The following is a 21,469-nucleotide window of genomic DNA, read 5'->3' as shown; positions in this document are numbered from 1 at the left end:
TGCAGTGAGCGGCCAGTGTACTGGAGAGAACAGGGAGACGCCATGTCCGTCACTGCAGGAAGTTCTGCTGGACAGCACTGGCCTAGGCAATGGGATTACTGTACAGAGACCACCAGTAGTACATATAAGTAGAATTTACTGCCTGAACAAGTGGGTGAAAAGCTAAAAGCTAAGATCCTAAGCCCTATTGCCATGAGACGGGAAGAAAGGCAGGATCCAGGGCAGGAAGCAGCTATGCTATCCACAGCTCCAGGCAGAAGGGGAAATCTGAAGGGTAAGGGAGAAAGATGGCTTTGGGGGTCAGAAAGAGACCTCTACGACCTTGTTCTTGAATAAATGTAGTTTATGGAGGCAGCTGCAACGAAAAAACTCAAATGAGCTTAAACACAAAGAAGTAATGTTGTAGCACAAAATTTGCTTATGGGTGATAGCAGAGAATTATAAAAAATGATCAGAGCAAAGTATAAATCTCTGGGCTCTCACTGCAATACCCAGGGCCCAAGGGCAGTGAAAGAGTTTTGGAAGTGTCCTACAGAAAGCTGTCAGGCAGGACAGGCGGGAATGCCAGTCCAGTGATGGACAACACCCCTGGAAGGAGGAAACTGCCAGCAGAAGCCACCGATGGAAGCTCAATGACAACAAGGAGTGGTAAAGAAGAGGGATTAAGGGATATATTCACAGAGGCCACTACTGCAAATTTCCTGAAGGCAGCAGCAAAGCACAGGGGTGCAAACCTGTTTCTTCATTTTGGAATCTTAGGTGCAAATGAGAAATAATCACTGTGGAACACAGTGAATAAGAAGATGTAATTATATTTTGTATATCAATTTGGGGCTTGGGGATTTTTCATGCATTAAAATACACCATGCTCGTACACTGATAAGCACACACTGGAGTCACTGTGGGCACACGCTGTAGGAGGAACTCTCCTAGCTGGCCAGGAAGCAGAGAGATTAACTTGGTCCTCCAGGTGCCTTAAGCCAAGTGAAGTAGGCCACACTCAAAAAACAATCTGAATCCTTCATGCTACTGGCAGTTTTTGCCATTAGAGTTACATTTATTTTAAGAGAAGGAGGTTATTATTACCGGAAAATCACTAGCAAACATTACTGTTCAGAGTTCCAGCCATTTATTATCCATTATCTATCCATTACTACTCCACAGTCGCACTGTTTGTCATATGTTATTAGTATAATGGCCTCATAATGGGCTATGCTTCTTTGACACTATTACAATTCTGCCACGGTTCACTCTGTCAATATTGCAAGGGAGGAAGCATCATATAAAATAACACATGATTTCAATTATTCAAATATTATGTAATTCTCAGCCATGCTGAAAGTAAGCATATTGCTTCTTAAAGGTATATTCGTAATACAGAAACACCAATGAATTCCATTTTCTATGTGATGTTAGAAATAGCTCCTCTTTTAAGAAATAGGTAGAGAGTGTTTAGTTAATGCCAAAGGCTAGTGCACATTTGTTTTGCATAAGGAATAAATAATCCTTAATAAACAGTAATTTTCACCAATAAATAACCTATAAGTACACTCTTATTTACAACTCACATTCATTCCTTTCTTCATTCATTTGGCAAATATTTATTGAGTACCCATGAAATGCCAGGTGCTATTCCACAGGTACTAGGGATATCAAGAGTACTCGAGTAATCAAGGGATAAAAATGGTCCTTCCACTAACTTACATTCTAGAGGCAAAACAAAGTATAAATAAATAAAACAAATATATAATCTAATGTCAGATAACCATAAATACATATGATGAAAAGTAAATTCATGTAAGAAGACAATGAATTGCTTCAATAATTCTCCCACTGCAACAAGTAGAAACTCCAAGTGTACATGTTCAGACATGGATTGAGAGGTGGGTTTGGTCATGGGAATATCGGCAATGTCACCATGAGTTTCTCTTTTCCCAGTGAACGAGAGGGAAAATCGTGAGAGGAGAATGAGGAGAAGGCTGTGAGGAGCGAGGGTGTGTGAAACAGTTCTCTTGGAGAACAAGAACATGAAATGATTAGAATGCCAGGAACGGGCTTAGGGCTGTCTTGGACATTTGTGGAGATAAATTTGAAGGCAAATCTCTCAAAATGGCTCTCTGTGTTTCTCCAGCCACAAGATTAAATTTTGGCTTACTCGGAAATTTATAATCAGGCAATTATGTGAGAATAGACAAAAATTACATTCCCAGTGAAGTAAGGGATTATAGAGAGACTCAAAGAGAAGGAAAAGACAACCAACTTGGAAAGAAAAATGCAAATTTATATTCAACATGATAGAGTGTGCAGCAACCTGACTTGATCATTACACATTCTATGCTTGGGACAAAATTTCACATAAAAGTGCACCCCATAAATATGTACAAATATTGCATAAATATAAATACCCCATAAATATGTACAAAATTGCACCCCATAAATATGTACAAATATAATGTATCCCAAAAAAGTGTGGAATAAGATAGTGTTAAGTTAGGTTTAGTCTAAAACTGCCTCCTTACATATTTTATGTTCAGCCTAAAGGTTTCTCTGTACACAGTAAAGTGCAACTAATTGGATATGTAAATAGACTGTTACCTACTCTTGTGCCAGTCACCAACTTTCAGCCAGTCAAAGGCAGACTACTGTTCAAACCACATTCAAATAAGGCAAACACAGAGCTGCAACCAATCCAGCTGTTTCTGTACCTCCCTTCCATTTTCTGCACATTACTTTCCATTTTCTGTCCATAAATCATCTCTGACCATGCGGCAGCACAGAGTCACCCTGAACTACTTCTGGTTCTAGGGCTACCTGATTTGTGAATCATTCTTAGTTCAAGTAAACTCTGTTAAATTTGTTTAAAGTCTGTCTTTGAACAACAGGTTGGAGTAGTAAGTCAGGACTTGATTATGCAGGATCTAGGACACACTGAAGAGCTGATTCTTTTTTACCTAAATGCAATGGGATGTCATGGAAGGTTGTATGCAACGGAGTAATGTGGTCCAGTCCATATGTTTAAGATCACTTTGGCATCTTTGGGTAGTGAAGATTGAGAGGGTCTGCAGCGGGTGCAGAGAAACAAGCTAAGAGGTGTCTGCAGTGGTCCAGGTGAGATATGCTACTGGCTTTTATTAGGGTGGCAGTCAAGGGGACTGCAGTCATAAGAATGGAGAGAGGTAAGGAAACTAGGAATATATTGTCTGGAGTTAGTGTCCATTGACTACGGCGGTTGACCATGTGTGGTAACTCTGAGATGGGTAGACTGTAAGAATGACTCCCAGGTTTCTGTTTTAAGCAATTTGGTAGATCAGGCTGCCATTTACTAAGCTGAGGATGCCTAGGGAAGAAAAAGATTTGTGTATTGAGGAGTTCAGTCCAGGAAAAATTAACACAGGCATACAAAAGATGTCAAAAGTACCAGTTACATACCTAACCCTGGAGCTCTGGGAGAGGTCACAGCAGTAGATACAATTTTTAAAGTTATTGGAAAATATAAAGTGCTGAAAACTAAGGGAATGGATGACCTCACTTAAGAGAGAGAACTGAGCAGACATTCTCAGCCCAGGCATGTATTAAAATCATCTGGGAGAGCTGTACCAAATGCTGATGCCTGCTGGGCACTTCATGCAGTCAGGCTTGAGTACACAGCATAGAGAAGAAACAGCAAAAGGCCCAGGACCAATGCCTTGGCCAGTGCCAGTCTTCAGAGGTTAAGAAAAGCAGAGAAGCCAACAACAGGACTCAAAAGGAACAACGAGGTCAAAGAAAACAAGTAAACATAATGGCATAGAATCTATGATAATAATTACTACCCCCAGTTCCCCCCACAAAAAACAGGCTAGATAGGGAAACGCTGACTGAGGTGGGATAGCCGACTCCTCCCACATCATCCAGCCCAGCTCTCTAACATAGAGCCTCACATTCCAGCCCAAAGCAGGGAGTATACATTTCAAGCTTACCTGAAGTTTATTCCAAAATTAGGGTGTAATTGGCTCATAAAGTTGACTAGACTTCCTTTACTTACAGCACTGTTGAGGTGGAAGGACTTTCCAGAGAACCTTATAACAGTGTTGAGTCGGGAGAGCCTGATGTCTGCTGAATTCAGAGAGAAAAGAAGCCACTCATACCTGACTCACTGTGGAGGGCAGCAAACACCTACCACCTTCACTGGTTCATGTGGAGAAAGGTATTACAAACCAGGGCAAAGAACAGCCAGTCCATCCTGCCCTAGGAGCAAACAGGTATTCCTTGCTCCTGTTTAAGAACAGGCATTGCAAACTTCAGTGCACATACAAGCCAGGTGGGATCTCGTTAAAATACAGATTCTGATTCTGGGAATCTGGGGTGCTGACCCAGATTCTGGGAATCTGGGGTGCTGACCCAGATTCTACATTTCTAACCAGCTCCCAGGTGATGCAGACACTACATTCTGCTGCTCTTGACTGGGAAGTCTCTAGAGAGCCCTACCTGTACCAAGCCTTTCCAAGGCCACATTCAGTTCTGGAATGAAGCCTCAGCTGCCACATGGCTGCCCTAAGCCTGGGCATGAAATGTGCCTGAACACCTTCTGCCATGCCTGTTTAGGGTGTGTGCCCAGCCTGCCTCACATCACCACCTGTTCCTGGGGCTGGCACACTGCCCAGTCTGCTCCTCGGGACCCCAGTTTTGGTTCAGCTTTGATCCGTCCCCTCAATTTGGTCCAACAACCCTGAAACACCACTCCATCCTCTGTGTTTACAGGATCTACACACCTCCTTTTTTCTATTGCCACCCCCCTTGGGGGTTGGAGGAAGACACTTCCCCATGAATATGGCCTGGTCCTATTGTTTCCATGGTCTAGCACTGGCTGTGCCAAGAACTCAAGGACACACACAGGACTTCAGATGGAGTCCTGGGCTGGAGAAGTTGGGAATGAGTCTTTACCAAGCAGCAGGAGGAAAAGAAAAAGCTCTGTGGCTACTGCTTGGGCTGGGGCCCCCACCCCTTCTCCCACAGCTGAGCCCTGATGGCTCCAACAGCCATGTAACTCCCCATGATTCCTCTGGTCACAATCCAAATAAAGATCTTGCACATACCACCTGACAAAGGGGCTTTCCATAGTTTTAAAAGAAAAAAAACATATATGTGCATCCATATATACATGCATGTATACATAGATACACATTAAAACGAATTAAACCCAAAGTCTCTTTTGTCTCTACATGATAGTAAATAAAAGCATTTGGTGTTTGGAAATGCAAACAAAACAAGGCATGTTATATACTTTTTCTAAGAGGAGAGAAACTGTTCCTGAGAAGCCATCTGCCCCTCAGCATCTTTGAGCACAATGCTGCCTGCATTTGCAATGGCTTTTACAGTACTTGAGGGTTTGTGCCTTGCACTATTACACTGAACTGTCACACTATCCTCGCTCTCCAGCTAGATGGTCAGGGCAGGTTCCAGGTATGCATCATATCCATAGGGCCCACAGCTCCTGGGATGGTCTCTTTCTTCTACCTTAGAAGTGCTCAGTAAAGGAAAGCTGTTGATTACACAGTAGACCTCATCTCTTCTACTTCTTTTTACTGAATATCTTACTTTTATGTAAAACAATTGCATAAGGCAGAATAATAGCCTCCCAAAGATGTCAAAATTCTAATCCCTGAAACCTGTGAATAGGTCCCTTTACATGGCAAGGCAGATTTTTGCAAGAGTGGTCAAGTTAAGGACCTTGAGATGAGGGATCGTCCTGGATTATTCAGTGAGCTCAAAGAAATTACAACAGTGCTTAGAAGAGGAAAATAGGAGTGTCAGAGGCAGAGGTTTGAAGGTGCTATGCTGCTGGCTTTGAATATGGATGGAGAAAGGGGCCAGAAGCCAAGGAGTAAAGGTGGCCTCTAGAAGATAGAAAAGACAAGGAAACAGATTCTTCTCCAGAGCTTCCAGAAGGAACCAGCCTTGCAGACACCTTCATTTTAGACCAGTGATACTTCTGACCTAGAGAAATGTAACATAGTAAATTTGTGGTGTTTTTATTTTTATTTTTTATTTTATTTAAGTTCTGGGATACATGTATATAACATGAAGATTTGTTGCATAGGTATACATGTGCCATGGTGGTTTGTTGCACCTATCAACCTGTCACCACTACATTTGTGGTAACTTGTTAAAGTAGTAATAGGGAAGTAAAACAACTACATTCTGGAAATATATTAATCTTGTATAAAAATCTACTCATCCTCTTCTCAAAGACAACTCTCCTTCCCCTGAGTCCATCATCCTTTCTTATATCACAAGAAATGGCATAGATTTTGGAAGAAGGAATGGGGGAGAATGTGGTCACCATCTTGCTTCGTTAGTCCATTATTCACTTATTTATTTTTGAAAGATATTCTTCCAGTGGTTAAAAATAGAGTGCCTACAAAGCAGGATGTGAGCAAAAGAGACGATGTTTGGCATAATTAGCTAAGTATCAGTATTAGTAAGGGCATTTGGAATGTCAGAACTGCAGCTGGTCAGAAATAGTACACTTCTGTTCAGGAAAACGGCAGAGAATGCGTATGTCTCCTCCAAAGCTAAGACAAATTCCACAGACTCTTGTTTTCTCTGAAGGAATAGAGTGAGTACATATTGCACATTCTGACTGAAGGTCTGGGAAATGAGGGGGCTTCATTATCACAGCAGGTCAGAGGTCTTATACTTTTTGAGCAAATATAAAGCTTTGAATGAAGGGCCAAGAGTATGCAGAACGAAGAATCTGCTTTATCAAGAACTGTTAGTCTAAAACGAGGTCCTTACTCAAAGGTCCATTAACCCTTGAAACACAAATATAATCCTGTATTCATGTACAATTATATGTGCATTTTGCATTGGAGCTATCTGTAGCATCCCTCAGACACTCAAAGAAATGTATATCCCTAAAAAAGAAGAGTTAAGAACAACTAGTGCTACATCATCATCTTTTATTTAAGAAGTTTCTACACAGTGTTGTGCATAGAAAACTGTGAAACATTCTATTCTATCTGGCTCATGACTAAGCTGATGTCTCTAGCCAAATAATCATGTCAGGATCTCACTAGATCTCGCAGGTCAGACTGGTAAGATGGGTACAGGGTGGGGGAGTTATCCAGGGAGTTCTAGAGTAGGCGCCAATTCATCACCAAGGCCACGTGTTTCTGTAGTGCTGCTCGGCATGTGTTTCTGTTATTGGTACACTGACCTTAATAAAAATGTGAAAGGTAAGTCCCTACTACAGTTCTTGGAGAATACAAATACAGTGAGAAACTATACATCCTTTCAGGAGCTTGGCTACTTTCACACTGAAAACCAAATAAATAGAGGGTTATCAATTGATAGGAGAAAAATATGTATTTCTTCTAAATATAGAAGCTGTTGATTACATGGTAGCCCGCATTTCTTCTACCTTTTTTTACTTAATAGCTAAAATTTATCTAAAACTAGATTGAAAAGTAAATATAGATGTGATTTGGTCCAAAAATCAAGTATTGGAAAAAATAAGACGAGGATACAAAACTACTTATACTAAAGGTAACAACTAATAAATTCATCTAATAGTCTAACCAGTATAGTATCTCTTAAGACAGGGGTTGGCAGATTACAGCCCACAGTCCAAAAAGACCCCTATTACCACCTGTTTCTGTGTGTCCCATGAGCTAAAAATGTTTTTTACATTTCTAAATGGCTGGGGAGAAAGTCAAGAGAAGATTATTTCATGACATGTGAAAAGTATGTGGGATGCAAATTTCAGAGTCATTTATTTGTTTATATATTGTCTCTGGCTGTTTTTGTGATGAACAGCAGAGTCAGCAGTTAGTGCAGAGACCACATGGCCCACAAAGCCTGAAATATTTACTCTCTGGCTCCTTACAAAAAGCCACTGCCACCTGGTTTAAGAGCTCAGGCTGAAGAACCAGGCCAACTGGTTCCCACCTGGCTCTACCACTTATAAGCTGTGCAACCTTGGCCAAGTCCTTTAAGCTTTCTGCGCCTATTTCCTTACATATGCTACTTTATTGGGTTGCTGTGAAGTGTAAGAGTAAGAAAATGGGAAGCAAGGACACAGCAGCATGGGGGTTTGAGTGAGCCAGCTCTAGTACTGTCACTGCTGTTCTTCATTTTACCTGGAATTAACTGAGGCACGTTCACCTGGTTGAGCACTCGCTCTGCTTCAACTTTTCTGGAATTCATGGCTGACACCAATTTATAGTTTTACCTACTCAAAAAATCATCTTTTCATTGATGGGTCATAACACTTCTGTAAATTGTCCCAGTCTCCTTCCCAAATGAAGACAGCCATCAATCACTGTGACACTGTGATGGCCATTAATTACAAGCTTAGCTCAAAGGACAGTTATTTTTAATGTTGGTATCTTGCTCTATCCTCATATTTCAAAGCCCTTTTCAAAAATGCATCCCAGGCCAGGTGCGATGTGTCACGCCTATAATCCCAGAACTTTGGGAGGCCGAGGCAGGTGGATCACTTGAGCTCAGGAGTCCAAAACCAGCCTGGGCAACATGGCAAAACCCCATCTCGGCAAAGAAAAAAAAATTACAAAAATTAGCTAGGTGTGGTGGCGCACACTGTAGTCTCAGCTACTCGGGAGGCTGAGGTGTGAGAATTGTGTGAGCCCATGGAGGTCAAGGCTGCGGCAGGCCATGATTGTGCCACTGCACTTCAGTCTAGGCGACAGAACGAGACCCTGTCTAAAAAAATAAATAAATAAATAAATAATGCATGCCAGTTAGATAGAGGTCAGGTGGCTTTCTGGAAGCACAGGCAACCCTTAGTAAAGTGAACATCACTGACTCATATCTGGACTTTTGCTTTGCATTAACACTCCTGCAGGTTTTTCTCAAACAAGAGCTTTTGAACTTATTGGTCTGACATAAAATCCAAAATAGTTTCTAGTCATACAACTAGACAGCCATAACAATTTCTCTCGGTAACGATGCTCTAATTTCATTGTGAAATGCCACAAATACGTCCAGTTAATGCATTAAATAGGAAAAGACTTGTTGAAGAGACTCAATTTATTAATGATTTGGTAGAACTTCTTAAAGCATCTATTTGAAATTCATTTATAATTCATTTCACAGCTTAGCTGCAGTTCCCACAGGGCAAATATTTATCAAATATTACTCTGTTTTAAGTCCTTCCTTTACATTTATTTGTAGAATACTTTTTCCCACAAATAATAGCTAAACTTCCTAAAAGCATCCATCCATCTACTGTAATTTAACGTGCATTTTCTGATAAGGCAACAGTAATGGGCTTTCAGATATAACAGCACACACTGTACAACCAAACAAAAGAATAATTATTAAACATAATAGCTGGCTATAAATTGGACAAGATACACTGAGTACATCATAAATATTTACTAGAGAGCAACCATCATAATTAATAAACCTAGCATCTTAAAACCCTGCCATGGCATGAAAAACTTCACCACTCAACTGCCAATGAACCACATATCACCAAATGAATATTTTCAGTATGAAAATCAGAAAATCTGACCTGACTAGTTTAAGTGGATTTATGAGGGTGAGCAAGTAGAGGATCCTGGATGAGGCTGCTCATGGTCCTATCCCCCAGCACTGACCATGTATGATCTCCAATTCCAATGGCTTATCACAGCTACAGGGCAATTGCTAAAACATAGAGAATACTGGCTTCTGATTAGAAACATGGATATCTTTGAAATCTTCATCAAATTACTTAAGTTCTCCATCCCAACTGCACAGCAAAAATAACATCTACCTAAAAGAGTTGATGTGAAGCCAAAAATGTGATATACAACATACTTGCTAAGTGTCCACTCTACTATTACTACCTCTGTTACATCTGATACTTGCACCGCTACATCCACTACTGTTACTACTTCTACTATTACAAACACAGGACAAGGTATTTCATCCCAATTCTCTTATCTGGGATATTATTAGTAAGCACATATAAATAATGATAATCCTGATTTCTTTAGACCCGAAGCCCATAAGGCCCACTAAACTGGCAAAAAAAAAAAAAAAAAAGCCCAAACAAAACAAAACAAAAACCAGACAATAACAAGTGGCGGTGAAGATGTGCAGATCTGGAGTCCTCATATACCGCTAATGGGAAAGTAAAACAGTGCAGCCACTTCAGAAAACATTTTGGCTTTTCCTCAAAATCTTAAATATAGAGTTACCATATGACCCAGCAATTCCACTCATAGGTATATATCCAAAAGAAATGAAAACATAACGTCCACACAAAAACATATGTAAATGTTTATCCCAGCAGTAATCAAAATAGCCCAAAATAAACAACCCAAATGTCCATCAACTGATAAGGAGATAAATAAAATGTGGTATAACCATACAATGGATATTATTCGAAATAAAAAGGAATGAAGTACTGATACTTACTACACCATGGATGAACCTTGAAAACATTATGCCAGGTGAAAGAAGCCAATCAAAAGATCACATATTATAGGATTCTGTTTATATTAATTGCCCAGACTAGACAAATCCATAGACACTATGGAAGGTAGATTAGTGACTACCAGGGGCTTGGTTGGGTAGGAAGGTAGAATGAGGAGTGGCTGCTAATGGGTACAAAGTTGCTTTCTAGGGTGATGAAAATGTTTAAATTTAGTGGTGATGGTTGCACAACTTTGTGAATATACTCAAGACCACTGAATTTTAAGGTATGTGAATTGTATATCAAAAAAGGTATAATAAAAATAGAACTAATAAAATACATAAGGACAACTACATATTTGGGGAGTGGCAGAAGGAAATGAAGTTGTCTTTAGTGGATCTGCTGTGCTCTGTCAAGAACTGCCAGTACCACACACAACCCCCCAGGTAGGACAGACAACGTGGGCTTGGGCACAAGCGACAAAGTGAGTGGGGTCGTGGGCAGTCACAACTCCTCATCCTACACATCTCTCCCACTAGGAAGTGAGTTATTTAGGATAAAAATTAGAACACAGAGTAGGAAGAGTAGGAATGCTATAAGCTCTAGGGTTGAAAACATCTGTTTGGAAGCTGGGGTTTAAAGCCCTGTTACCATATATACTATCTTGTGACCTTGGACCAATCACTTAACCTCTGTGGGTTTCTTTCTTCATCTACATAATGGGTATAACAACAGTACCTTATTTCACATGGTTGCAGGAGGATACGTTAACGCATGTAAAGCCCTTACAACAGTGTGTGACAAAGACTAAGTGCCATCACCACCATAGGCATTGTTGAAAATGTAGTTCTCATTGTTAGAACAGGCTGACTCTCCTCTCACAATCAAACACAGGCATGCAGCACAGTAACATCTGTTCCTGTTAACATCCCCCACATAATTCCAATCAAACCTCCTGCTTTTTGAACCAAGGAGTGTAGGCTTGTTCTTTATCCATCTACTGATGACAATTGCTTCCATGAGGTCCCTTCATCAATACAGAAAATAAATACACCCAGGTAGGGCAGCACAGGGTACTTGTATCAACTAATTACAGCAGCAGCTACTGCTGAAGTACCTATAATATAAACAACCAGGTAGAGTTTCAGGAATTTTCCATACATGACCTCATTGAATTTTCACAACAAGCCTGTGAGGTAGGTATTGTTGATGCCATCACTTTACAGATAAGGAAAGTTCAAATATGTTGAGTAACTTCACCAAGTTACCACACAGTCAAATAAGTCAGTGCTGGAATTTGAACCCAGATCAGTCTTGTCCGAGGGCATTTTCCAATAATTATTACTCCAGATGTCCAAGAGAAGAGTTATTATGAAAATATTTGAAAATAAGAGAAGAGTGCCTGTTGACCAACACAATCATTTCTACATATTCAGATAACAGTCAGAGTGCCAAAGTACACTCAGTGCCATTCACTGCTCCACATCCTCCTTAATTCACTCACGCAAACAGTAAGCATCTATTATGTGCTGGGATAAAGATTTCCTTTGAAAAATACTGACTTTAAAAAGAAAATTAGAGAATAACAGAACAATATGAACAATATGATCAACACATTAATTGAAGAATAGAGGAATGTACTGGGCAAAGCTGAGAGAAGAAAAACTTCAATTGCTTGCTCATAAACTGGCAACTAATGATCAATCGATGCTACAGTAAATATCTTATGAATAATAGGAAAACAGTTTGTCAACTAAAAATCTAAGTCAGATTTGATGTGCTATTACGATTGAGCTTATCTTAGAAATGAAATACTTTTTTTTTTTTTTGAAACGGAGTCCAGCTGTGTCACCCAGGCTGGAGTGCAGTGGCGTGATCTCGGCTCACTGCAACCTCTGCCTCCCAGGCTCAAGCAATTCTTCTGCCTCAATCTCCCAAGTAGCTGGGATTACAGGCATGTGACACCACATCCAGCTAATTTTTGTATTTTTAGTAGAGACGGAGTTTCACTATGTTGGCCAGGCTGGTCTCAAACTCCTGACCTCAGGTGATACTCCCGCCTCAGCCTCCCAAAATGCTGGGATTACAGGCACTGTGCCCGGCCTACTTTTAAAATGAAAGTTAATAATAAAATGTCACTGAATTAACAAAGCAATTATGATATGCAAAAGTCATTTCCATTGAAAATGCCATAAGAGTAAACAGTAAAATTCCAGAAATAAATAAGAGTTAAAGCAATATGTTTAAAATTAAACTTAAAACATTAATAAGAAGGTATATGGTAAAATACCTATGTTATTCCAGAATATTATTTAACATAGTTTTTGTTTTCATTCATCAGAGAACAAAGGACATTGCCAGTGTACATTCTTTTGATAATCTATTGCCAAGCCGGACACTCATCTCTAAATTTTACTAAAATGTATGTACTGACTATTCTCTATAAATTGAATAAGATATTATTTTCAAATTAGGGAAACAGCAAATAAGATTTCTTTTAAATTATACCGAATCTAAATCTATCTTTTAAGATAGTGCCTATTAAAATTAGTTGACTTCGATCTTTATTATTATGAAAAGAAACTATACTTGCATGGAAAATAACTTTTAAGCTGTAATATGTTGTAGAAAATTTAATAAATTCTACAGATGCTTTCAGCTCTCTGAGAAAAATAAAGGACAGTATAGAAATCTTTTAATCAAATCTTTAATTCAAAATCTAACCTTTTGTTTTTAGCCACAGTGAATAAAGTGTTTTTAATTTTTTTATTTGACAAAGAAAAGCAGGAAACAAAGATTTAATTGTTCTTGGTAAGCTGTTTAATAACAATGATTTCAAGTGAAATAGAATAATGCCAATAAAAAGAAGCTTAAAAAAAAGAACTGACAATAAAAGTCAAAACAGCAAATCCAAACAGAAAAGTATTAGAATATCTCTCAAAGTCAGTCATGTCTCATCTACAGATTTCCCCCTGCACATACACAAAGCTGGGAATCACTCCATCCAAAGACATGTGACTAGAAATTAAGCCAGGAGTTTTATTCTTCTGCTGCACCAAAAAAATCAGAGCCTCTGTAACCAGTTTAAGGTGTGAGTTATACTCTCTCCTTTTTTAGGGATCCTCTAGTCCCATCTTGGCCAGGGTCAATCTTCAAGGTCAAATCCAGAATGTTTTTCCCCCCAGAAAATTATTGTGCAGATGAATTAATAAATGAGAAAAGTTCAGAGAATGGGAGGGTAGAGGAAACAAAAGTAATGTAGGAAAAATATTGATATTATAATAACAATAATTTAAAATATGTACCTTTACTCTTTGGTCATCAACATCGACAATCGTAGCAACACGAATTAACCTGGGGTTCCGTTTATCCACAACTTCAAGTTTCATATTTGGCAGAAAACCATGAGGCAACCTCTGTAAATGTTATAAGTACAACAAATCACGCAAAATGCAGTAATTCAGATATCCTACTAATTTTTTCTAAAATACTACTGTTTTAGTTTTAATATGCAGATTTTTAATACAACTGGAATTTAGTGTTTTTTTGTTTTGCTTTTTTGTTTTTGTTTTTCTTTGTCTTTTGAGACGGAGTTTCACTCTTGTTGCCCAGGCTGGAGTGCAATGGTACGATCTCAGCTCACCGCAACCTCCGCCTTCCGGGTTCAAGCGATTCTCCTGCCTCAGCCTCCCGAGTAGCTGGGATTACAGGCATGAGCCACCATGCCCGGCTAATTTTGTGTTATTAGTAGAGACAGGGTTTCACCATGTTGGCCAGGCTGGTCTTGAACCCCTGACCTCAGGTGATCTGCCCACCTCGGCATCCCAAAGTGCTGGGATTACAGGCGTGAGCCATCATGCCCAGCCAGAACTTAGTTTTAAGAGCACATAGGACTGTATGCATATTATTTCATTCGATTCACAAAAACCTGTGAGAGAAAAAATAATTTTTTGGCCATTTTAAAGATAGCTACAAAGACAAAGACAGATTCTATCATAAATTTGTTAATGATTATACTAAAGTTCAAAAAGCATCTTATTACAGTTCCTATATTAGTTTAGTTTTTTCCTTCTTTCTGATATTGACCTTATAATTTCAGAAACTATCGACTATTCTCATTGCCCAGTTTCAAAGTGTATGGCACAAAAGGCAAAATTATTTAATAAAAACTCAGAAAGGATAAACATGATCCTTTATAGATCCTTTATAAATCTAAAATATGCTTAGATAAAAGCCGTGTAATTTCAGCTGTTAAACTGTTTTAAAATCATACTACGATGTACTTTAAAGCCATAACCTATGCTTTTGTCATTTCATCTGTAACAAGAGACAGGTGATCTGTGTTATGGTTTCTTTCACTTAAAAGAAAGAAATCATAGGCTCACGCCTGTAATCCCAGCACTTTGGGAGGCCAAGGTGGGCAGATCACCTGAGGTGATCCTGCTAGGAACCAAGAGTCTATAACCACAGACACACAGGGAGTCATAATCACGGAGTAAGAAAAAAGACACTGGACTTAACCAAATCACGGAAACTAAGGAAATTCAACTCTCAAAAATCAAAGTCAAAAGCAACTCTGATAGTTTCTATAGGTTGGCAAAAAGTTTCACTTGAAAGCTATTACACATAAAAGTGTTCAATTGGTTTTATTGGAAACCAAAGTGTTTTGAATTTTTTCAAGTTTAGAAATGGCAGAAGGAAAATAAAACCCAACTAATATGTCAGTAATAAACCGTCAAATCTTTCTGCAATATCTGGTGTGTTTCTCTCCAGCTTTTGTAGAAACACATTTTCTTTGTAAGATGCATTATTATATCTACTAAATGGAGTATACTGACTATAATTAGGTCTTTCATCCCTGAGAATCTTTCTGTTCTCCCCAACGTCACTGTCCTGAACAACAGAGGTAGAAGAGTTTAGTATTGTTCGTGCCTAAGATACATCCCTGAGCTGAATCCACAATAACCCAGGACAGAGCTTGGAAGCTGCCTTCTTAGCTACTTCCCAGAGTTTTATTTTCTTGTCATTTTCCTCTTGGAAAAGTCAAGTACAATAAGCATTTTTGCTTGCTGAATCTTTGCTCTTTTTAAACCCTTCCTAGTACTCCAACGCTTCTACTTTCTTGATTTTATTATATGGACATTTCCCCCCAAATCCTGTCAATTATAATCAATTTTTTCAAAAAATGAAATATCATTTTGTTTCAAGCCCCTCTTGATCTCTAGACAATTTTCAGTAAATGAAATTATATGTAGAAGCCCAATATATAAAATTCTGATTAAAGACAAGTTGGGGAACATGAAACACACAGAGAACTGAAAGGGAATAGAGTTTGAAAACCGCTGGTTTAGGTTTAGGATATAAATATCTTTAACTGTACTACCTATGTACTTTATTTTAGAAATTAATTTATACTTAGTTCAATCCTGGAATAAATATATAAGTACAAATTTGAACTTTAAAAATTAGTATTCCAACAAATGCTGAAAGAAAGGTTTACCTCAAAATATATAAAATTATCCACACAAAGGCTATGCATTTCAACAATTTTGTTATGGCATCATGGACAGTCAAACAGTCCCTGAGAGAGTGATACTGTGAAAATTCAGAGTTCTCACTCAGCAGACTAATAGAACCAGAAATGTAAGGAATGGATCATCAGCAGTTGATGAGGTGCTTTCAATTGTACCTCTGATTTGCCATTTTTCAAGGAAGGAAACCATCATCTACATTCGTATGTGGGAACAATAGCAGATGAGTCACCTACCTTGTATTTTTAACTAAAAGAAAAGCATATCGGTTATGAAATTACTACTTGAATTTAGAAAGAAAAAACTAGAATAATTTTTAACTGCCAAATGAAGGCATGACTCAATACAAACGTTGTTTAAAGGTGAGAGTTTGTACCCACATAGAACTTACCATTTTAAAAACTTTGGCAGGAACTGCATTGGTTTGAGTAGCTTCCAGGTATTCTGTCCAGGAAAAATTTTCTGGATTGGGATAACCTGAAAATATATATATAAATAGCAAAATATTACTCATAGATATTCTGATTCCCATATACTACAAAACATTGGATGATATAACACCTAATGTTAATCGAATGCTCACCATTAAACAGACCTGATGGTAAGAACTACAAATATATTAATTCACTTAACCATAACCTCTGAGAAGGCAAAGGCATGCCTGCATTCAAGCACTTACTCAATGGTACTTTCATTCACTCAACAAGGTTAAGTGGGCTAGCCAAGGTCAAAGGCCATGTGAGTACTTGACAGAGCCTGGTGAGACCCAGGTTTCTGACTCCCAAGCTCCAATAGAAGGCTCCTTAGAAGTTTGAAAACACAAGCAACCATCTGACCTCATACCATGAATTGGAAAAAAAAGACTGAAAATCTTTCAAATTTCTCTAATCATTCTACATCTATTAAAGTTTTAGTCTCATTATTAAATCTTTGTAATTACAATTTCCTACAATTGCAATTAAAACTATATATTGAACATGATATAAAGAACTCTATTTATTTCAAATTTCCTTCTTGTTTCTCTTCATGTTTGTGTTCTTTCATTCCTAATTAAATCTGCTAGTGGTCTATATTGTATAGTTTTATTTATCTTTCCACGCAATAAGTATTTAGATTTATTCATCAGCTCTATTTTTTCTTCTTTTTTCTTTTCTAATTATATTGTTTACTGCTTTTACTCTTATTACTTCCTCCCTCCTACCTCTCTTCAGTTTATTTTATATTTGTTTTGTCAAATTGAATTATAAACATAATTTATTTTCATTTAAAACGAAATAGACAATGAACCTGCCATTGTTGCCACTAAATTCAGGTTTAGACAGCTGGACACATTTTTAAAAAATATGTATTCTTCTCACTTTTTATTTTCTAAAAACCAATTATAATTGTAATCTGTGTTGTCTTGATTTAATCCTTAAATATTTATTTGAGATACTCCAAGTAATTTTCATATTTGTTTAAAATAGTAATACTAATATCTAGTCTACCACATTATAGTTTCAGAATGTCACGTGACATATAGAATTCCTGCTTTTGAGGTTTGAGGATTTCTTTTTAGTATAAAATAGAGTCAACAATTTTTAAAAAACAGAGTATATATATATATATTTTAAAGTATGGTACCATTTGCAGTAATACAATCTAGCTATATTATGCAAAAATCTGTTCTTTAAGCAGAAAGTCTGAAGCAATATGCTAAAGTCTCTAAAATAAGTATTTTTTTACAATTCCCCGATATTTCTGATCATTTTTCCTTCATTTATATGCTTTTTACTAAAAATATATTTAAAGAAAAGTACACAAATCAAGTGGATATACTGAACATTTTTCAAAAAACTAGCATACCTGCATAACCAAACACAGATCTAAACCAGGGCATTTCCAGAGCCCCAGGATCCCCTCCCCATCATCATCCCTTCTAGACACAATACCACCCTCCTCAAAGAGAAATCCCTACCCTCGCTTCCAACCACAGAGATTTGTTTTCTTCTGTTTTTCCCTTTACATAAATGCAATCACACAGCATGTGCTCCTTTGTGGTGAACATCTTTTGCTCAGCATTCTGAATGTGAGGGTCAGGTAGATTACTGCTTTCAGAACATTCATTTTCATTGTGGTATAATATTCCATTATGTGAGTATTTCACAATTTATCTATCTATTCTACTGATTGTGGTCATTTGGGTGGTTTCCATTTGGGAGCTATTATTAAAAATGCTGCTATGAACACTCCAGTATATTCTTTTTAGTGATAAGAAGTATACATTTATGTTGGAATGCATCCAGGAGTAACACTGCTAGATCATGGAGTACTTTGCTTCATATTTTGATGTTACATCATTCTGTACATAAAATGTTTGGCATGAGTTGTGCTTTCTATTTATTCTTAATATAGAGAAAATTTCCCTTTCCCTTTTGGATACATTTATGTATTTTGTCTCAAATTATTTTTACTAAAAATTATATTGCCACCCTGTTATTTTCTGTTCATGTTTGCTGATAATATTTTACCCATCGTTTTTACTTTTATATTATTTTGTTCCAGATATATCTATTTTAATCACTTTCTAAATGGACTTTTAAATTAATTTACATTTGTTTTCACCACTAGTTTTTTAATCTAATTTCTGTAAACATGTTTTAAGCTGAATTTTTTTTAAGCTTTCTTGAGGTTTCCTTTGCTTTCTATCCTTTCCTTTACGAGTTATACTATATATTTTATGTTTCAATAAGTATTTCTGCAGTTGCATTTACTTTTTCTTTTCAAGAGATGAGGTTTCTCTAGGCTGCCCAGACTGGAATGCGGTGGCTCTTCTGACACAGTCATAGAGAACTGCAGCCTCAAACTCCTGGGCTCACGTGGTTCTCTCACCTCAGCCTTCTGAGTAGCTGGGACTACAGGCACATGATACCACACCAAACTCTGCATTTACTTTTATAGCTGATACTTTTTAAAATCATCCAAATCCATTTATTACATTTTGGATCTCCACATTTCTATGTAGATTTTGAACCATGCCCACACCTGGCCCCTTCCATGCTGGGCTTCTTCACCCAGGCACCTGACCGGTACATATGGTTGGATAGAGCAAAAGGAAACCTGAGTGTAGGGGACTAACGACTGGATGTGAGGTGAGTGAGAGAGATAGCACCTGGTCCTGTCCCAGCCTGGTAAAGAAACTCGGCATGCTACTGTGAGAGTCACTATCCTTCTTCCCCTTTTTGTGAAAAACAGGTGAAAATTAAAGGCTGTGACCGTTTTAAATGGCTCTTAAGCAGCAATTCCGTCTATGCCACTCTCAGAAATGAGCTATGTACATGCAAAAAAGGGAAAACATTGTACCTATATATTCCCTGTTCAGTGAACCCAAAGAGAGAAGAATGTCATATGGCCCAGGGAGAGTTGCAAAAGCCACCTACTCGCACTTTCTTCCTTCCGATCCCAGCCCTGAGTCCTGGTAGACCTTGGAAAGCAAGAAGCAGGGCTGCACGGGGAGTGGGAGGGGCCAGGCCCATGCACACAGCAATGCAGCAATACCGTGGAAGAAGCTTTTCAACGATTTAAATTCCTACTTGAGACAAGAATGAAATACAGGAGACTGCCCCATGGAACAAGAATAGCCTTTAACCTCTTCACCCCTCTCATTGAAAACCCACCTCTAACTGGCTTCCATTTATAGGTAAGCACTGTACTCACTTACATGAAGTCAGTTATTCCTCATCTATTCCCTGTGAGGTACACTTTTATCTACACTTTTTAGGTGAGAACTTGAGCCTTGAGCAGCCTGTCAAGTGCTATACAGTTAGAAAGTGGAATAAATGGTATCTGAACAATGACGCGTGGCTCCATCAACCTCATACTTATCACTTCGTCCTGCCAAGATTGAAAACCCAGTCAAGATTGAAAATCCATGATCCAAGGCGGCCCCTTTCAGGCCTCAGGACTGAGATGCTGAGCTCCCTCTGGAGGCCAAGGCATAGAACTGCGACAGCGAGAGGGCGGGACTGTAAACTGCTGGACTGGAAACTGGGCTATACTGTTTAAATTATTTATTCATGTCCCACCTCATTCCATGCCATTTTGAGTTAAAAACTTGCATGCTTTGGTTTAGCCACCCATGCTCACAGCCACAGCTTGCACCTCATTCTTTAGGTCCAAGCTGTGGCTGTGGGCATGGGTGGCTGAACCAAAGCATGGAAAAAGTGTCACAGAAATTAGGATCAAGGAACTACTGAGCTAGGGTGTCGGCCACTCAGCCCTGGATTTCCTCATGGTGCCAGCAATTCTTCCGGTAAAACGGTAGATCTGGGTGACAAATATCTTCAGTTAATGATGAAGAATAATTAAAAATCATCTAGATGGTGGCAAAATTAGGGGTGAGATGGAGTGAAGCAGAACAGCCTGAGCCCTCAGGAAGAAGGGGATTTTCCAAACAGCTGAGAACTGTTTTAGAAGAAGAGGAGAACTACTTGGGATATGGCAAAATAAGCCATCTCCTTTACAGGCTGCAGGGAAGTGGTGGCCTCAAGAAGGACAAAGGAGGAGGCCCTGTGTGAAAAAGCTGGGATCAGCTGGGCATGGCAGCACACACCTGTAGTCCCAGCTACTCAGGAAGCTGCAGTGGGAGGATCACTTGAGCCACTGAGTTCAAGACCAGCCTAGGAACGTAACGAGACCTCACCTCTATTTTAAAATAAAATTTAAAAAAATAAAAAGATGAAACTGGGATCTAGGGAAATTATTTCCAGAACCTGGAGTGGAAAGCATTCAGGGTCAAGAAAAAGTCCTTCTGGAGGATGCAAATATGGAAGCAAAAAAGGAAACATTTAAGGGTTAAACGAAGGTAAATATAAGTTAAAACCTTCTCTACCATGTCATTCCAATGGCTTCCTCCATTACACAGGGGAAAAGCAAGTGCTTACTATGACCTACAGGGCCCTACAGAACTCGGCCCCACTACTGCTCTGACCTCATCTCCTGTTCACTACACTCCTGCTATAACTAGAACACTGCAGACATCCTCCCTCTTCAAGTTCTTGTACTTGTTGTTCCTTTACATGGAGAGTTATCTGTAGATATCCTCCAGACTTGCCACCTTATCTCAAATGCCACTCAACTGTTACCTTCTCGCTCAGTCCCACCCTGAACTCTCTATATAACAGGGAGCCCCCCTCCCAAATGTATGTGCCCTTCCTAACCCCATTACTTGCCTTATTCTTCTCCACAGCACTTATTGACACCTAACACAGTGTGTGTTGTGAATATTTCGTGCTCTTGCTCCATTAGAACATAGGCTGCCTTATGATAGGAATATGTTCACTTCACTGCTATTTCCTCATAACATACAGCTGGTATTCAGTAAGTATTTGGTAAATATTTGTTGAACAAATAAAATATATTTCCTGAAACATTTGCATTTTACATTGTGGTGGCCAAGAATGATAGAGATATAAGCCAAAATGATACCAGTCTAGCCCCAAAATTCTGAATGAAACTCTGATACAAAGTTTTTTGCCTGCTGGCACTGGTGGAA

General features: G+C 38.7%; 1 protein-coding gene across 6 annotated transcripts in view; it reads right to left on the bottom strand.

Moving 5' to 3' along the window:
* Positions 1-21,469, bottom strand: part of L3MBTL4 (L3MBTL histone methyl-lysine binding protein 4) — a 462,348-nt gene that overhangs the window by 240,779 nt on the left and 200,100 nt on the right. For all 6 annotated transcript variants that reach the window (XM_054460568.2, XM_054460567.2, XM_054460572.1 and 3 more), the window contains 2 exons: positions 16,328-16,413; positions 13,711-13,821 (listed from right to left, as the gene is read on the bottom strand). In XM_054460568.2, the coding sequence (XP_054316543.1) occupies positions 13,711-13,821; positions 16,328-16,413 (197 nt within the window). The remainder of the gene's footprint in view (positions 1-13,710; positions 13,822-16,327; positions 16,414-21,469) is intronic.

Source organism: Pongo pygmaeus, chromosome 17 (genome assembly GCF_028885625.2).
Source record: "Pongo pygmaeus isolate AG05252 chromosome 17, NHGRI_mPonPyg2-v2.0_pri, whole genome shotgun sequence".
Classification (NCBI taxonomy): domain Eukaryota; kingdom Metazoa; phylum Chordata; class Mammalia; order Primates; family Hominidae; genus Pongo; species Pongo pygmaeus.
Note: the sequence above shows the minus strand (reverse complement) of the source record. Positions and strands in the feature narration are given on the sequence as shown.